This window comes from Spermophilus citellus, assembly GCF_964194105.1.
Source record: "Spermophilus citellus genome assembly, chromosome: 13".
In the NCBI taxonomy this organism is placed as follows: domain Eukaryota; kingdom Metazoa; phylum Chordata; class Mammalia; order Rodentia; family Sciuridae; genus Spermophilus; species Spermophilus citellus.
This window is the reverse complement of record NC_138193.1, coordinates 78064380-78081752: the sequence shown is the minus strand read 5'-3', so window position 1 is coordinate 78081752 and position 17373 is coordinate 78064380. Positions and strand designations below refer to the sequence as shown.

Genomic DNA, 17373 nt, shown 5'->3' with positions numbered 1-17373 from the left:
CAGGCACCGTGGTGCGCACCTGTAATCTCAGCAGCTCGGGAGGCAGAGGCAGGAGGATTTCGAATTCAAAGCCAGCCTCAGCAATAGCGAGGAGCTAAGCAATTCAGTGAGACTCTGTCTCTAAATAAAATACAAAACAGGCCTGGGGATGTGGCTTAGTGGATGAGTGCCCCTGAGTTCAATCCTCAGTTACCCCACTCCCCTCGCTCTGCGTGCCCCCAAAAAAGATCCTGTTCAGCTCATTTGTATCCAAGTAGGTGAAAACATGCCACTTGCTAGATTTCTGTTGCCCACTGAGCTCCAGGCATTGTGGCATCCTATTGAGGCTTCCTGATCACCTTCTGCAATGTTATTTACTTTTGCCCCAGTTCTGAGCCCCAGGAAAGGTGATCCCTACACCAAGGACCACGCTAGCCTAGTAGGTACAGGACTGGAACCGAGGCCCATCTGTTCTGTCTCTGCCTCCCAAGCTCCAGTGCTCTCTGTGCCTCCTTGGTGCTGCCTCCCAAAGTATTGGAATAGAAATAAAATAATTACTGAGGAACTTGGATTAATTTAAGGATGATGATAGCCCTCCTGCTTTAATAGGTCCCATGTTAGGAAGTATTTCCTCATCTGTTCTTTCCCCCTGTGTTGCTGTCTCCATGAAGTCATTCTTCCTTTCATATGGACAGGGAGGATGAGGCACAAATAGAATAGGTGACTGATGATCCATCACACAGCAAGGGACACCCCCCCCTCCCGCAAGCTGAGCACTTGCTGATGGCTGCCTAGCCTCCTTCCACTGGACCAGGTTTATGGTTGAGTAGCTTTTTTTGTGGGGGGATGGGGGGAGTAGTAAGGAGATTGAACTCGGAGGCGCTCGACCACTAAAGCCAGTGTCCCAGCCCTATTTTGTATTTTATTTGCTTAGCGCCTTGCTGTTGCTGAGGCTGGCTTTGAACTCTTGATCCTCCTGCCTCAGCTTCCCGCGCCGCTGGGATTACAGGCATGCGCCACTGTGCCCAGCTAAGTGTAGCTTTTTAAGTAGCACACGTTCAGCTTTATGAAACAGTCACTGCATCGCTCCTAATTTTCCCCCAGCTTGGTGGAAGCTCTATTGTAAACTGTCATTGGTCCACTAGGAGCCACCACTAGGCACACCCCGTCATCATGCCCTGAAATGTGTCCTTGTGAGCCTCGCTGTCCCTTCCCCATGTTCAACAGAAGTGGGTAATCATAATAATTACTCATACCCTGTATTTATCTAGCTCCTTTCTCAGGAACAGTTCAAAGTCTTCTGGACTTTGCCCTATTAATGCTTTTAGCATGGCTGCCATGGGGTGTGGGGAGTGGGTGCCCTTGCCTCTCCCTCACCAGTGAGGACAGTTAGGACTGAGCAAGGAGGAAATGAGCCCGTGGCTGGAGACCAGTACACAGAATGGCAGAGTCATCGCCTGGCTCAGAAGTGCTGTAGGCTGCACCCTTCTGGGGATGTGTCATCTGTGGCCCTGGCCCAGGAAGTGGGTGGCCTCTTTGGGAAATAAATTCTATGTCAAATGCCCTTGAAAAATTCAGCCTTTGAGAGTTAGCCAGGAGTCAGGGCAGACCAGGTGAGCAGGGGCTGATCGAGCCTAACCTGTAGAAGTGTAGTAGGGGTTCAGCAGAAGGGTGTCCCCTGGTGTTTATGTAAGCTTCCCCAGAGGGGGTGGGCCTGAGGAAGGCCCAAAGATGGAAGAGGATCTGGGCAGGCTGAGAGGAAGGAGCCCTGAGTGAGCAAAAGCAACAGAGGAATATGTTTACAAAAACCAGAAACCAATAAGGGAAGGAGACTTCGGCCTCCCCGGGGCCTGGCTCTGCCTCCGTTTTCCTTCTCTTAGTTGGTTCTTGGAGGCAGTAGATGATGGGAAGTGCTCGAGACTCCCCCTGGGGCCACAGGTACCCCAACTCATAACTCCTCATAGGGAAACAAGGGACGTACCTTCCTACAGTGACAGAGGCCAGCGGTTGGGGCCAGAGCTGTATCTCCAGGGAGCTTTGTGGACAGATTGGTGCCCTTGTGGCAGGGATACTGGCCAGAGCCTAACCCAAAGGGATTATGGATTGGCTGAGCAGAGGGATAGAGGGAGGGGCTGCAGCAGATGGCCTCACGAGGTGGGGGACCTCGGAGTGGGACTGGGCCCATGGCCAAAGCCAGAACCCAGAGCCAGAAGTGGTCCAGTTCCAGGCTGGCTCAGCCTCCCTCAGCCAGCAGCACTGGGCGCTCTCTGGCTGTGAACACAGCCTGCACGAGGGAAGGTGTGGTCGAGGCAGACCAGACCTCCTGAGGCCCTTTGGGGTGCTGAGAGTCCTGTAGGGTGGAGGTTTGGGTGCAGGCCCCTCTTGAGAAAGTTTGAGAAAGAAAGCAGGTTTGAATTCAGGTACTTTTGGCCTCCTGGGCTCTGCACTTTGTTCCACTTCTGATAACATGAGGACAGCAACCTGGCAGGCCCTCTCCTGTCTTCTGTCCCACACTGCTGATATGGCTGTTCCTCCCCTAGAAGGTCCTGCTGCTGTGGATGTAGGTGTCAGCTTCAAGGGTCCTCGGTGGCTCTTTCTGAGGCCTTTTCACCCAATTATATACTTGCATATGTATTTGTATATGTATATAAAGAGGACCCCCAAAATTATAAGCTTCAGGCCCCACAAAACTTGTCTAAGTCTCTGTGCGCCCTTCCCTCCCCCACTTGTATTCAGGATAAGTGCCTGGATTCCTAAGTGCCAGATCTGGGCTAGAACCTTTGGGTGCTTCAGGAGAGAGAGGACAGGGCCCTGTCTATAGTTGCCTGGAGTCTAGACACACACGTGAAGCATTAGGGAATCATAATCATTTCCTTAAAAGCCACATTGTGCACAGTGGCTCACAGTCTGGAGGGAGGGGACTGTGGTCATCAGGGAAGGCTCCCTGGAGGAGGTGGGGAGTTCTGAGCAGGGCGTGAGGCTATAGCTCAATGGAGAATCTTCATCCTAGGATACCTGGTGGGGGAGGGGTGGAAGTTTGGGGGCAGAGCCTGCTAACATGTCCTTGTCCTTACAGCCACAGTACATGAGTGAGGCCATGCTGATCCTGGGCAAGCTGCATTATGTGGAGGGCTCCTACCGAGATGCCATCAGCATGTATGCTCGGGCTGGGATCGATGACATGTCTGTGGAGAACAAGCCCCTGTATCAGATGCGACTGCTGTCAGAGGCATTTGTCATCAAAGGTAGCTCTGAGCACTGGCTTGGGCTCCCCACCACCATGCCCAGCCCATTCCACTCTGACCCCCAGGTGTCTGGAGCAGGTGGCAGCTCTAGGGCAGTGGCTACAGTCTCGAGGGTGGGCCTGCGGGGCACTTTCCAGGTACTGACCCCTGGGTAATGCCCAGACACTGCTGTCCAGGCTGGGCACTGCTGATGGCAGCTGCTGTCCAAGTGGGACATCAGAGGACTCAGGTTCTCGTCCTGCGTCCATTGACAACCAGTTACCCAGTTGTGTGCCCTTGGGCAAACCGCCTCTTGACCTTTCTTGGCCTCAGTTTATGTGTCTGTAAGACAGGTTGTTGATACCTGCCTCCCAGGGTTCCTGTGACCAGGAAGAATCAACTGAGTTGTGCAACCAGGTTCAGAAAGGCTAAAAAGTGTGCCATCGTGTACCAGGCTGGCTTTAGTGACTGACACTGGCTATACATGGGTGCTCAAGAGTGTAGAGGAGTCTCGTTCTTCAGGTATTGGACATCTGTTAGGAGCCGCCCAGGGAGGGGTTGCTGGGATCCCGTGATAAACAGTTCCTGCTCTGGAGGTGCTCATAGTTTTCCCAGGGCAAAGGGCAGCCTGGAGGGAACTTAGGGACACCAGGTCGGTGATACAGGAATTTCATGAGAGGGACTGTGGACAGCCCAGTCAGGGAAGCCATGCCGTTGAACTGGCTTGAATGTGCTAAAACTTGCCTACCTTCAACTTCTAGCCTCCTTCTTCCCCAGATCCATAAGCCCTGGGTTGGGCGTGAAGGTGGGCCTTGGTGACAGTGAGGTCTTGGGAACCTCACTGCCTAGACTGTTGTCAGGAATCTTGGAGGTTTGATCATCCCCCTATTTCAGCACAAACCAATCCCCGGAGAAAAGTCTAAAAAACCCACCAGTGGTCCTGTGGGGATTTGGGACCTGGCATTGGTAGAGCATGGTTTACCCTCTTTCTATAGTAGGTAGAAACATGTTTTCTATCTTACAGAGGAAAACTGAGGCCCAGAGAGGATATGTACTTTGCCCAGAGGTACACCCCGTTTTATGGTGGAGCCAGGACTGGAACCTGCATTCTCTGATGCTGGCTTTGGAATATGTGCACCCTGTCCCTGCCCCAACACACTTGTCTCCTTTGGGTCCCAGTAGGTGTGACAGTGACATCTGTGGAGGACACATCCTCCTGGAGGGGCTTTCCTGAAGGTTGTTTGTCCACCCTGGGTGCCTCTGTCCCTTCCCCCCTGAGTCCACACTGTCCCAGGAAACCTGTTGAGTCAGTCCTGTGGGCAGACCCAGCACCAGCTTGTGGGAGGGAAGGGGCCCTTCCGGGAGGGCCCAGCCTGTGGGGGTCTTCTCCCTTTGTTCACCCATCCCCCTCGCTGTGCCTCTGGCACAGGCCAGTCTTGGGGATGGTCTTCTGTTGGCATTGGGTCCTTTGGTCTCTTGGAAACCACTTCTGCCATGGACACCCTGCAGCGAAACCCTCCCTTGGGTGTCCCTTTGGTCCTTCCTCCTGTCAACCTGGCTCAGTACATACGGCTCCCTGTCTCCTGCTCTCTACTCTTTCTAGCATGCCTCCAGCTTCTTGGGGGAACACAGTCCTGGTGGTCAGAGGTCCTGCCGGGGAGGTAAGGAGCCGGCGCTGCTGGCAGGGGCTGCTGGATGGCGGGCTGTGCTGACTTCCATCCCTCAGTGACTGCACGTGGCCCCCTTGCCTGCCTCCTCTCTGCCTGTCCTCCCTGTCCTGTTGCAGTGACTGCACCTGCTGCTTGGCATGCTAAGGCTCACCTGACCCTGCGTGTGCCTGAGACCATGCACCAGGCCACCAGGGTGTGCATGACGTTGACTTTCCTGGGTTTGGGAGGGTCTGATAGATGTCTCCATGAAGAGAGTAAAAGGCCACATGCAAAAGGGGATGAGGAGAACTGGTCATCGGACTGGCTTTGTTTGAGAGCAGTGACAGCAGGAGGTTCCTAAGCTCAGGAATAATATCCATCAGGCCCTCACTCCAGGCCAGGTGTGCCCCCACTGAATCCCCATAGTCGGTGTCCCCTGCATTCCATTCCACAGTAGGGATAGGTGGCTTCTGTGACATCTCATGGGAACACCGGAAGTGGCAGAGCCCATATTTAAATCTAGGCAGCCAGAGCTCATAGACATCCTGTGGTGGTGCTGCTCAGAATTCTAGGCTGAAGGGATTCAGAAGTGATGTAGGCCCCCCTCAGGGTACAGAGGAAGAAACCCGGTGAAGTGCGACTTACCTGGGAGATGGATTGGCTTGCTTTTGGACTGGAATCCTCCAGGTCCAGGCAGCCTCTTAGTGATGGCTCTGGATGGCCTCCACAGGAGCCTCCCTGGCCTCCCAGCGCTCCTGGTCTGGCCATTATAACATGGCTTTGAGACCATTTTGTGTTGGGTTCTGTTCATGGTTCCATTTGATGCCACCCAGAGGGGTGAAGAGCTTGAGTTTGGGACCCACCTGGATGGAGGGAGAAGACAGGGCCCATGTGCCCTGGGAGACCGTGAGCGGGCCAGGTGGGGAGGCTCTGTGGGGCCCAAATATGGGCGTCTCCAACTTGGAGTTGTTGTTCTTGTTCCAGGAAATCAGGATCAGGCTCTGCATACCTGCCCCACCTTCAAAAGACACCCTCACACTTTTTCCCCTTTAGAGCAGACAGACTTGGCAGTGTGACCCTCTAAGCATCACTGATAAGGACTCAGTCTTGTTGGGCAGTGGGGAGTGATGCGCATCCTTGTTAGATCCAAGGAGCTCTCTGACTCTCTGGGAGGCTTCGGATGCCAACCAGGGAGCTTGAGCACTGCAGCAGTCTTGAGATGTACATGTGTAGGTCTGTGGGCTGGAGAGCACACAGTGGGTAGGTTGAGTCCACCCGGTGAAAGGAGTTAGTGTCCACATCACGTTTGTTCAGAAACAACAGAAAACCACGTTTCCCCCAGTAAGACAGAAAAAATAAAATGCCTTTGTGGGAAGACCTGTCATTTCCACATCTGAGTGGTCTGTGTTTAGCACCCACCCCCATTCCCTGTCCCCAAGATTTTAGTCACACCTGGGCTCAGAATGACCAGTTCTTGCCAGGAGTAGAAGACTAGGTTAGGGCCTCTCTATGGCCCCTGGAGGTGGGCCCTGTCAGAGGCTTTGTCTTTGGAGGAAACCTGGCTCTTTTCTAGGTCCTGCCTCTTGCACTTCCCAGCTGCTAAATTGTCTGTCACTTAATAATGGGTCCATCCTGTGGCCAGTGGTTCCTAAGTCATCTGCAGGCCTGGGACAGAACAGAGGCCCCTCTACTGCCTGTCACCATCCCATGTTCAATCCTTCACTCCCCAAGTACCAGTTTCCCAAGTCCCTTGGGTATATCTGATCTTTGGTGGCATTTCCAGCAACACGAGTTGCAGACTCTTCCCACTGGAAGGATCCTCGGGGATGTGCCTGGGGGTGGGTTGCCAGGGACAGGATTAGTACATGTGCTCCACCAAGGAGCATGTTAGAAATGTAGACTGTCAGCCCCACTCAGACATGCCAAATGAGAACCTGTACCTTCACACCATCCTGCGTGATGTGCATGCACATATGGCTGGGAAACACCACCCGAGACAGGTTTAATGAATGCTTGTTGACTAACCTTCATCCCCACTGTGAGACGAGAGGAGGTTGTTGTGCCCTTTATGGACGAAGACACTGAAGCTTGCCTGTAAGTAGTATTGGTGGCCAGATGGATGTCTCCAGAGCTGGGTGCTGTGTGTAACCCAGGAGCCTACCAGCAGGTGATGGGAGAAGATTGCAGTTTCCTCCTAAATAGGCTTGTGCAAATGAAGGCCTTCTCCCCTGCACCTTCTTCAGCCCTGGGGGGAGCAGAAACTGAAGGGTTGAAGCTCTGTACCACTTCCCCAGGGTCTGCTTTCCTGAGAGGCGTGTGCTGGTGGGTGAGTTGTTCAGAAAATCTCCTTTTCTGTTCCAATGTAACTCTTGCCATCTTGGGCCAGTGTTGAAGCTTCCTGCCTCCTGCCCCATTCCTCAGACCCAACTGTGGCCCCATTGTTACTTCTGCCACTCCATTGTCCCCTCACCAAATATGTCAGACCAGGAGAAGGCCCTGGGAAAGAAAGTATCTCTGGGCTAATTCCAGGAATGGGTTACAGGAACATATTTTGGATGGAGCAGCCCTACTGTGGTCCTGGTATGTTTGGGGACAGGGAACATCTTTCATTTACTCTGAAATACTTGGGGTTCAGGGCCCTTTCAGGAGAGCCTGTTGGCAGTGCACCTAGTTCTTGTGAAGCCCTTGACTGAGCCCTAGGTTCTCAGTTGCAAGTGCCCATGACTGTCAGCCCTGAATTCCTCTGAATTCCTTGAGGACAGCTAGTCATTTCTGCACCCTCAACCAATCTCCTCTCTCCTTTCTCCCCTCCTAGAGCCCCACATGTCCTCCAGACGAGATCTGCTCCTGGTTCCCAACATAATCTGTGGGGTCTTGGCCCTTCTTTTTGTCTTGAGCCATTGTCCTTGATGAGCCTATCCTTTTTTATTTTGCTCTGCACGTGAATCATGATGTCCCAACTTCCAGTTCAGACCCCTCTGCACCAGCAGCTCCCCTTACTCGTACCATAGCATCTCTCCCTCCTCCAAGCTCACTTGGACTGGGTACGGTATGCGCATCCCGATTCGCAGTCAGGGGTCAGCGGGCTTCCTCTTCCAGAGGTCTGGCTTCTTGTGTTCTTTCCCACGAGGTCCCTGGCCCAGTTCCCATGGAGAGAGTACAGCTCACATATAGTCAATTCAGCAAGCACCTGCCGGGATGCCAAGATGAACAATTAGGGTCCCTTCCCTTGAAGGAACAGCAGGTAGGTGACCAAAACCTGTCGCTTTGTGGAAATGCTTTGTGGAGTTGCTCCTGGAGAAGCAGCTCTTTGGGTGGAGGAGCTAAGCATGTAGTAACTGTGGGCAGAACTTGTGTGGCACACAAACTTTCTGGTGCCACTCTTTCCAATCCAGCCCTTGCATCGATGGACAGGTCTTAGCATCAGTGAGGTCTGTTGTTTGGAAAAAGCTGGAAAATGAAACACCTGAGTGTGTTGCTTTGTAGCATATTACTGTGGCCTGCTGGGCAGGATGTAGCTGTGCTGTGTTGGCCTGCTGGCTGCCCCCAGTTTGCTCCATTGCAGGCTCTCAGCATTTTGTCCACCTGACAGGGGCATTTGTGAAGCGTTCCCTGTGGGCTGCTGCTCCTGGGCAGCCCACCTCTTAGTGGAAGTAGACCACTGGAGATGACTTTGGAGTTGAACAGTTCAAGGCCCTATTTGTAGCTCCCAAGAACTCCTAGCTGTAGGCCTTTGGGAACTGAAGACTATTACTCAAAGTCCTTGGCTCTAGATCCAGACCTGAGCATTCTGCCCTCAGTGGGAGGCCTCTTGCCTCCTCTCTGTCTCCAGCCCCCCATTTAATGGGTAGGCCACTGGCTGGGCTGGCGGGGCTGGGAGCACATGCCCTTTCCCTGAGAGCTGCATTTTGTTCCTGCCACACAGTGAGAGCCACAGCAGGAGGTCCTTATGAGGTCCTGGGGAGTTGGTCAGGCCTTCCCCAGGCCCAGCCTATCTCCTATTAGGGTCCTGTCTCTCTGTCTTTCTGGCACTACCTCTAGCAGGGGCAGGGGATTTCCAGTTCCAAAGATCTGACTTGACCTTCAACCGTCTTGGATTGTTGCACCTGGGCAAAAGGGCTCCTAATCCACATCACCAGGCTTTTTAATTTTTTTTATTTTGAGACAGGATCTCCCTAAGTTGCTTAGGGTCTTGCTAAGTTGCTGAAGCTAGCTTTGAACTGCGATCCTCCTACCTCTGCTTCCTAAGCCTCTGGGATCACAGGCATGTGCCACCTCACCTGGCTCTCAGGTGTCCCTTGACTGATGTCCTAAAAGTTTGGTCCCCATTTGCTTCCCCATGAAGTGTTGCACAACCTGTTTCTTGCTCAAATAGGGCTCACCTGTTGTCAACATGTCTTAGGATCTGGGCCCTAGACCAAGGCTAAGCAACAAATTATCCTCTTTGTTTTGGTGAAAGCACCAGGGGATATCCCAGCTTTGACAGGCATCCAGGATGCTGCAAGGCCTGCTCTTTCAACATGGCGAACCTTAACTGGTTCAGTCCCAGAAAGCCATGGCGCCACCGTCCACCTCAGAGGGCTGTTCCATGGCAAACGGCTTCCTTCCCCTCCCCTCATGCCTGTGTCCCTTCTGCTTCTCTGACACTTGCTTAGTATGCTGACAATCCGGAGAATGACCTCCACTTCTCCCCACAAGTTCCGCTGTGAGCCTTTCAGGCCTTAGACATCGATGCCTAGTTTGGGGCTTACTGTGGCTCCACAAATGGGCTGTGGGTTCCTTGGGAAGCAGCCATGCCCCGATTCAGCCTTAGCCAGCCCTCTCACACTCAGTGCCAGGGAGGCCACAGCCCATGCTCTGGGCAGACTTGCTGAATAGCTGTGAAGAAACACAACCCCAGGTCACAAAAAGTACCGCAAGGAATGCTGGGTGGTGGAACTGCTATGCACGGGTGATGGTGATAAAAGCCAAGTGCTCAGCCGCAGTGGAGATTGTCATGTGCAAATTCTTTTCTCCCCACCCATCAAGGCTTTTTTGCTGTTTTTGTTGTTACTCTGTTCTCTCTTGGTCAGTGCAACCCTAAGGTATTCTGTTCTCACCTGGGATTTTATGGCTTATTGAGATTTTTAAAAATAAGAACACCAGGCTGCTCCCAGGGCAGGAGGGTGGTGTATTTGGTTTCCATTTTATTTTGTTTTGTTTTTAAGCCCTGGTATGACAGGAATGAGCTGTTGATTTTGGCCTCCTTCTCAAGGGGTACAGACTGTCTGCCTTGTAGTGAAAGGGTGCAGCCTTGGTGTTGCTGCCCTGGCCCCAGAGGCGCTGGCCTGCAGCTGGAGAAAGGAGTGGGTCAAAGTTGGGGCAGCTCAGGAGGAGGCTGGGTGTGTTCGTGTGTGCTCACCAGCCTTCACTGGGTGTCTTCTTGGGCTGAGGGTTACCAAACAGGACAAGATGCATCTTCTACCAGCCGGGCACTGGAGGCAAGGTGGTAAACAGAGCCACAGGAGGGAGGCCATGGGGCTAGACAGGCAGAGGGCATATGGTCTCCCTGCTTCTTGTGCTGGCAACCCTCACCTCTGTTGTTGGAGGCTACACGAAAGTGGTCAGGGGAAGTGAAGGGTGCACAGGGTTTTGAGGAGCACATCAGAGAAGCCAGCATCAAGACCACCCATCGCCTGGTGGGGTAGATACCTCTGACTCAGCCTTGGATGCTTACATGAGAGTAAAAAGCCTGACTTTTGGGGAGCCCTGTGGGTCTCTAAGGATAAAGGAAGATACCTGGGAGTCTGGGCTTTGTGTCAAAGCCAGAGGACCTGAATCCCATCTTCCCTCTGGCACTCTTAGCTAATGGGTCATTCATTCATTCCAAGAATGAATCTGTTCTCCCTGAGATAGTGTTCTCATCCAGAGCCCTGGGGAAGGTTCAGCCCCTACCTAAGCATTGTGGTGCATCATGAACATCAGCAGAATTGTTTTCTAAAATCATGTATTATCTTTGTAATATTTCATTTGATCTAATTTTCATGGCTGCAGTACAAGCTAGGCATTGTTAGTGATCTCATTTTTGTTTGGGCACACTGAGACTTAGTTCTCTGTAAACATTCTGAAGTGTTTCTTTCCAGTCTTTTTTTTTTCTATAGGTTTATATGGGCTTTTTAAAATAAAAATAAGTTCATAGCCAGGCATAGTGGTGCACACCTGTAATCTCAGCTACTCATGAGGCTGAGGCAGGAGGATCACAAGTTTGAGGCAACCTGGACATTTTAGTGAGATCCTTTCTCAAAATAAAATTAAAAGAAAAAAAATAAAAAGGTCTGGGGATGTAATTCAGTGGTAGAGCACTGGCTTAGCATGTGTAAGGCCCTGTTTTAATCCCCAGCATTGCAAATAATAATTATAATCACAATAGTTCATAAGTTCATGTTTTGCCATTTGCTTTTTAAAAAAAATTTTTTTAATTGTTGGTGAACATTTATTTATTTGTATGTGGTGCTGAGAATCGAACCCTGTGCCTCACGCATGCTTGGTAAGCATGTTACCACTGAGCTATGACCTCAGCCCGTTACCATTTGCTTTTTTTTTTTTTTTTTAAAGAGAGAGTGAGAGAGGGAGAGAGAGAGAGGAGAGAGAGAGAATTTCAATATTTATTTTTCAGTTATCGGTGGACACAACATCTTTGTTGGTATGTGGTGCTGAGGATCGAACCCGGGCCGCACGCATGCCAGGCGAGCACACTACTGCTTGAGCCACATCCCCAGCCCCTACCATTTGCTTTTTAAAGTTAATATTTTATGACTCAATTTTCATGTCTGTATCAGTGTAAGCAACTTCAGAGCATTTCATTGTAAGGATTCATCATGGTTTTGCAAACTTGTCCTGTCTTTGGATCTATATACTATATCTCTCTCTTTCTCCTTTTTTTTTTTTTTTTTTTTTTTTGGTACCAGGAATTGCACTCAGAGGCACTCAACCACTAAGTCACATCCCCAGCCCTATTTTGTATTTTATTTAGAGACAGGGTCTCACTGAGTTGCTTCGCCATTGCTGAGGCTGGCTTTTAATTCGTGATCCTCTTATCTCAGCCTCTGGAGGAGCGGCAGCTGGGATTACAGGTGTGGGCCCAGTTTAATCTCTTTTTTTACCATCATAAAGGATGCTGCAGTGGCTCTCCTTGAAGCTAAATTTTTGCATTCATCCAAGAAATAGAATTACTGGATCAAAGAGTAACACTTTTGGGAAACTTGAATACAGAAGCCAAATTGTATGCCTTTTTTTGTTTTTATTTAAGAAATTGTGTTAAAATATAGATATCAGGGCTGAGGGTGTAGTTTAGAGGTAGGGAGCCATACTTAGCATATGCCAGACCAGGAATTTGTGTGTTTGTGTGTAAATGTTAAGTGTACAGTTCACGAAGAACATTATTATGCAACCAACCTCTAGAACTCTTTAATGTTCACATTGTTATGCAACCAATCTCCAGAACCCTTCTTGTCTTGCAAAATGGAAAGTGTGTCCCCATGAAATAACAACTCCTTATTCCCTCCTCCCCCATCCTCTTTTATTTTGGCAACCACCCTTTTATATTCTGATTCTGTGAATCTGGCTTCATATAAGTAGAATCATACAGTGTTTGCCTTTCCAGTGTCTGGCTTATTTCACTAAGCATAATATTCTCAAAGTTTATCTGGATTGTAGCGTGTGTTAGAATTTCCTTCCTTTTTAAAGGTGAAGAACACCACATTGGATGTGTATACCATTTGATTTGTCCATACACCTGTCTGGGAGCCTCTGGCCTGTTCTACTTTTTGGCTGTTTGGATGATGCCACTGTGAATATGGATACTCAACTATCTCTCCAAGACCCTCCTCTCCATCCTTTTGAATCTGTAATGGAGATGGGGGTTGCTGGGTCATGTAACTCTTTTTTTTCCTGTTCTGAGGAGCCGCCATATTGCCCACTTTTGAACATGATCTGTGAGGGTTCCTCCCTCCCTGGCCTTAAGGCTCCCTCCTTGAGGGCTGAAGAACGAATTGTATTTCTTTCCTTCTTCCCTTCACTTGGGGGGCCCAGCTCTGGGTTTAATTCTCTCTTGGGAGCTGGCTGGGGCAGGGCGGGGGAGTGTGTCCCCCATGTGGAAAGTGCAGTTCCTACAGCACAGGAAGATGTGTGGCTCCAGACTCCGAGGCTCCCAGGGCAGGCCTTCTTGGAAGGCAGCTGCCGGGATGGGATGAGTCATCTCTGTCTGAAGAAGCTGGGACCAGCCTGGTGCTGGGCCCCGACAGTGCCAGGATCAGATTGCCTCCAAACCGAAAGTGCAGAGTTCATGAAAAAGAGGGGCCTCCTCTTGAAAGGGCCTCTCGTATCTCGTAGGCTTGTTAATCTGGGTGACCACACAAAAAGGCCTCTTTCACAGGTGGGAATCAGTAGGCAATGTGGGAACTTCCTGGCAGCCCAGGCTTATTGCCCACCCCACAGGACTGTGCCACAATTGCTGGGATCCTTGTGAGCCAGGCTCAGGAGGGAGTCTCCACTGTGGACCTGGTGATGTTGCAATACGGCCTCCAGTGCAGGAGTGCTCACGGGGCAGAGGCATAGAAACCCTGGGTATGTGTCCAATCAAACATTTGTGGGCAAGAGGATGAGCCTTCATAGCAGTCAGAGAACAAGTCTCAGGTAAAAATGCCTCTCTCTATGGGCAGAACTGGGTGATTGGTGGTGATCCTACTGAGGAAAAGCCCTTGCCATCTTTGGGAACCCTTTTGGTCTTGGGTATGTTGGAATTTATTTTGCAGAGGACCATTCAATGGATATATCCTCTTGACATTGATCTTTTGTTTCTCTGGATCACAAATGCTTCCTTTAAAAAAGGCGTTATCTGCCAGGCACAGTGATACACGCCTGTAATCTCCCAGCTACTCTAGAGCTGAGGCAGAAGGATTGTGAGTTCAAGACCAGCCTTGGCAACTGTGCCAAACTTTGTCTCAAGAAGAAAAAAGGACTGGGGACGTAGCTCAGGTAGAGTGCTCCTGGGTTCAATGCCCCAGTATCATAAAAATAAATAAATAAATAAATAAATAAATAAAAGCATAATTTTCATTGTTTTCAGATGAGTTTTCATACAGTGAGATGTGTGCAAATCTTAAGTATATAATTTGATGAGTTGGACTAGTGTAGAAACCCAGAATTCACAGTCTAATAAGGATGTAGGACATTTCTGTCACCCTAGAAAGTTCTCTGAGGCCCCTTTTCCCTACTTCCACCCCCACCCCAATCACTGATTATTTTCCATTAATATATGTTAATTTGCCTTTTTTGAATGTCATAAAAATGAAATTACATAGCATGTACTTTTTACATCTCGCTTCTTTTGCACAATTTCTCAGGAATCCATCCATTTTATGTGTGTATAAGACACACTTATATGCTGCCTTTTAAAAAAAACTATGAGTATATAGCCGGGCACAGTGGCACACACCTGTAATCCCAACGACTCGGGAGGCTGAGACAGGAGGATCACAAGTTCAAAGCCAGCCTCAGCAATGGTGAGGTACTGAGCAACTCAGTGAGACCCTGTCTCTAAATAAAATACAAAATAGGGCTGGGGATGTGGCTCAATGGTCGAGGGCCCCTGAGATAAAATTCCTGGTACCAAAAATAAATAAATAAATAAATCTGAGTATAATTCTATTGTGTAAATACACCCCGCTGTGTGACTTCTCTAAGAACTGCTTTTTAAGGAGAGGGAGGAACTCCACTGGGTTCTACACTCAAGCATGCCCAAATCTGCCCATTCATCTGGGTCTTTATCCCTGCCCTTCCTGAATATCCAGTGGTAGAGCACTTGCCTGGTGGGCACCAGGCCCTGGGTTCAATCGGCAGCACTACGAAAAAGAAAAATGGGCATGTAGGAGATGTAGCTAATGTGTTCTGCTTCATCAGAGGCTGGGAAACTTGACCGGGGAGGGCTTCAGAGAGGAGGTAGTTTTGCTCTGAGCTTTCCAAAAGAGCGAGCTTAGAATTCTTGGAGATGCATCTTAGTAATAATCCCCAGCAGAGTGGAAGGAGCAGTTGAAGTACAAGAAGGCAGGGCCCACAGGCAGGTGTTCCTCACCACTTCACATCTGGGGAGGCTGGGCCAGCTGCTGGAACCTGCGGGTTGCCTGCATCATCCATCCCCATGCTGGGCCCAGAGGTGGGGCAGGAAGGAACCTAGCCACAACACCTCTTGGAATCAGTTGTGTCCTGCCACCTGCAATTGGTCCAGGCCAGGCCTCCCTACAGGCTGTACAGGCCTCATGTCTGGAGGAGAGGCACTGGGACAGCCCTAGAAGAGAGCAAGAGGGGACTGACCTCCTCCTTGCCTTCTCTGTTCCTCCTTCCTATTGAGTCCTCTGGAGTGAGGAGCTTTTCCCTCCTGGTTGTGAGTCACTTGGCAGCGGGCACATGGACACTCAGTGACCCAGGTAGCTGAGTCCTTGCGTTGAGCAGTGGCCTTTATATTTTGTGCCTCCCTTTGCCCAGGCCAAGGTGTCCTGACCTTTGGACTTAGTCATACCCCAGCCTGGCCAAGGGCAAGGTCACTGAATCTGTATGAGTTGAAATGGAGCCAAGAAAAGCAGTGATAATTCCTTCCCTGTGTTTGCAGAGCACTTTGTACTTTGTCAGACATGATCAAGCTTGTTTTTTTTTTTAAATGACAATATAAGTCAATATTGTCCAGTGCCCACTATGTGCCTGGTGGGAGAAGGGTAAACACCATAAGACCGATGCCTTGAAGGAGCCTGCAGTCTGGTTGAGGAGACATGTGAATAATAAGTGTAAGAACTAGTGAGACAGGAATATGTACAGACCAGGGATCACAGGAGGGAATCGTTGGTTGTACCAGGGTGAATCAGGAAGGGCTTCATAGAGGAGGTATCATTCAGTGGGTTAGAAGGTGAACAGTACTTTTGGGTGAACTTGGTGGATAGTGCATTTTAGGCAGAAGGAGCAACTGGAGCAAGTCAGGAAGCCATCTCTCAACCCAGCAGTCGGGAGCAGGAAGTTGGATGTGGCCGGCAGGGTGGGAAATTAGGATCGAGAGGTGACAGGGATTGGTCTTGGAAGGCCTGGAATGGAGCATCAGGAGTTTGGACCTCACAGACAGCAGTATGAAGACTTCTACAAAAAGCCCCTGGGGAGCAGTGTGCAGGATGGGTTAGACTGGAGTGAGACTGGAGTCAGGGAGGTCAGTTAGGAGGCCAGTATGGTCATCCACTCTAGAGATACTGCCTAAAAAGAGGAAGTAGAATAAAGGGGAGGGGAGATTGAAAATGTTAATGACTTGGATTGACAGTTGGCGCTTGGGGCTGGTAGGGCAGGAAATAATGGAGGATTGCATTTTTAGCATTCCTTTATTAAATTATCTCGAATATCTGTTACGTGTAAGGTAATGTGTGGGGCACAGAGATGAGGAAGACATGGGTTCTGCCCATTGGAAAGTGATAGTCCTGGAAGCAGCATTTTCTAGTCAGGCCTCCATTAACTTCAAGCAACAGAAACAGTTCAAATTAACAAAAGGAAAACAAAAAAAGTGTGTGTGTGGGGGGGGGCAGTATTGCCTCATATACCGGAACGTTCAGCAGGCTTTCTCTAACACTTCCAAGCTGACCTCTGGTACCAGCTCAACAACCCCAGTGGAAAAGAGTAGCAGTTCCACGATGAGTTCTTATTGGTCCCGATTGGGCCATGTGCTTACTCTTAGCTAGTCATTGTGTCCCTCATCTTTGGCTTAGACCACAGGAGGGGTGGTCAGAGGGAAAGCAAGTGTCATCAATGACTGTGAGGTACAAAAAGAGCAGGCGTCACTACAAGCAGATAGGAGCTGGACACAGGGAACCTGTGCAGGGTAGAGACATGGGAAGGGCACATGCAGAGGGCTGTGTGACCTGAGCACCTGCTCGTGGGTGCAGGCTGGGGATCGTGGTGGTCTAGGAAGACTTCAGTTTGCCCACACAGGGCTTTCAGCCAGTGGGGGAGGACAGAGCTGGCCACGGTGACCACTGTACAGCGTAGAAAGTTCAGAGCATCTGCAGGGTGGTGGTTTTCTTCTGTTCGCTGGAAGGAGGCACAGGAGTGGCTTCCTGGGGAGTCGACCTGCAAGGATGGACAGGAGTTGGACTGAGGGTGACAGTGTGAGTCCCCATGCTGGGCCTGGGGGCCTTCTCGGCCTGTTGCTTGCTCCCTGCTGCTGCTAATACCACCATGGCTTTAGCTTCTCTCCCCTCCGCAGACCTCCACCTCCCACTGGCTGCTCCAGAGCATATGTCCCCCCGGGCGAGCCCAGCCTGGGCCCGTGGAAGGGGCAGGTCTCAGGGGCTCTCTTCCTCCCGCAGGCCTCTCCCTGGAACGCCTGCCCAACTCCATCGCCTCCCACTACCGCCTGACCGAGCGGGAGGAGGAAGTGGTCGCCTGTTTCGAGAGGGCCTCCCGGGTGGCTCAGGTGTTCCTGCAGGAACTGGACAAGGTGAGCTGGGGGTCAC

The 17373-nt window shown here is 50.6% G+C and overlaps 1 protein-coding gene across 6 annotated transcripts in view; it reads left to right on the top strand.

Annotated features, from left to right (window-relative positions):
• TTC7A (tetratricopeptide repeat domain 7A) overlaps window positions 1–17373 on the top strand; it is a 112084-nt gene that overhangs the window by 10503 nt on the left and 84208 nt on the right. For 3 of the 6 annotated variants that reach the window (XM_081264740.1, XM_081264739.1, XM_081264743.1), the window contains 2 exons: window positions 3056–3224; window positions 17227–17357. In XM_081264740.1, coding sequence (XP_081120866.1) covers window positions 3056–3224; window positions 17227–17357 — 300 coding nt within the window. Of the gene's footprint in view, window positions 1–3055; window positions 3290–4806; window positions 4865–17226; window positions 17358–17373 lie in introns of all 6 variants that reach the window. The other 3 variants (XM_081264742.1, XM_081264741.1, XM_081264745.1) reach the window with 2 other exon arrangements.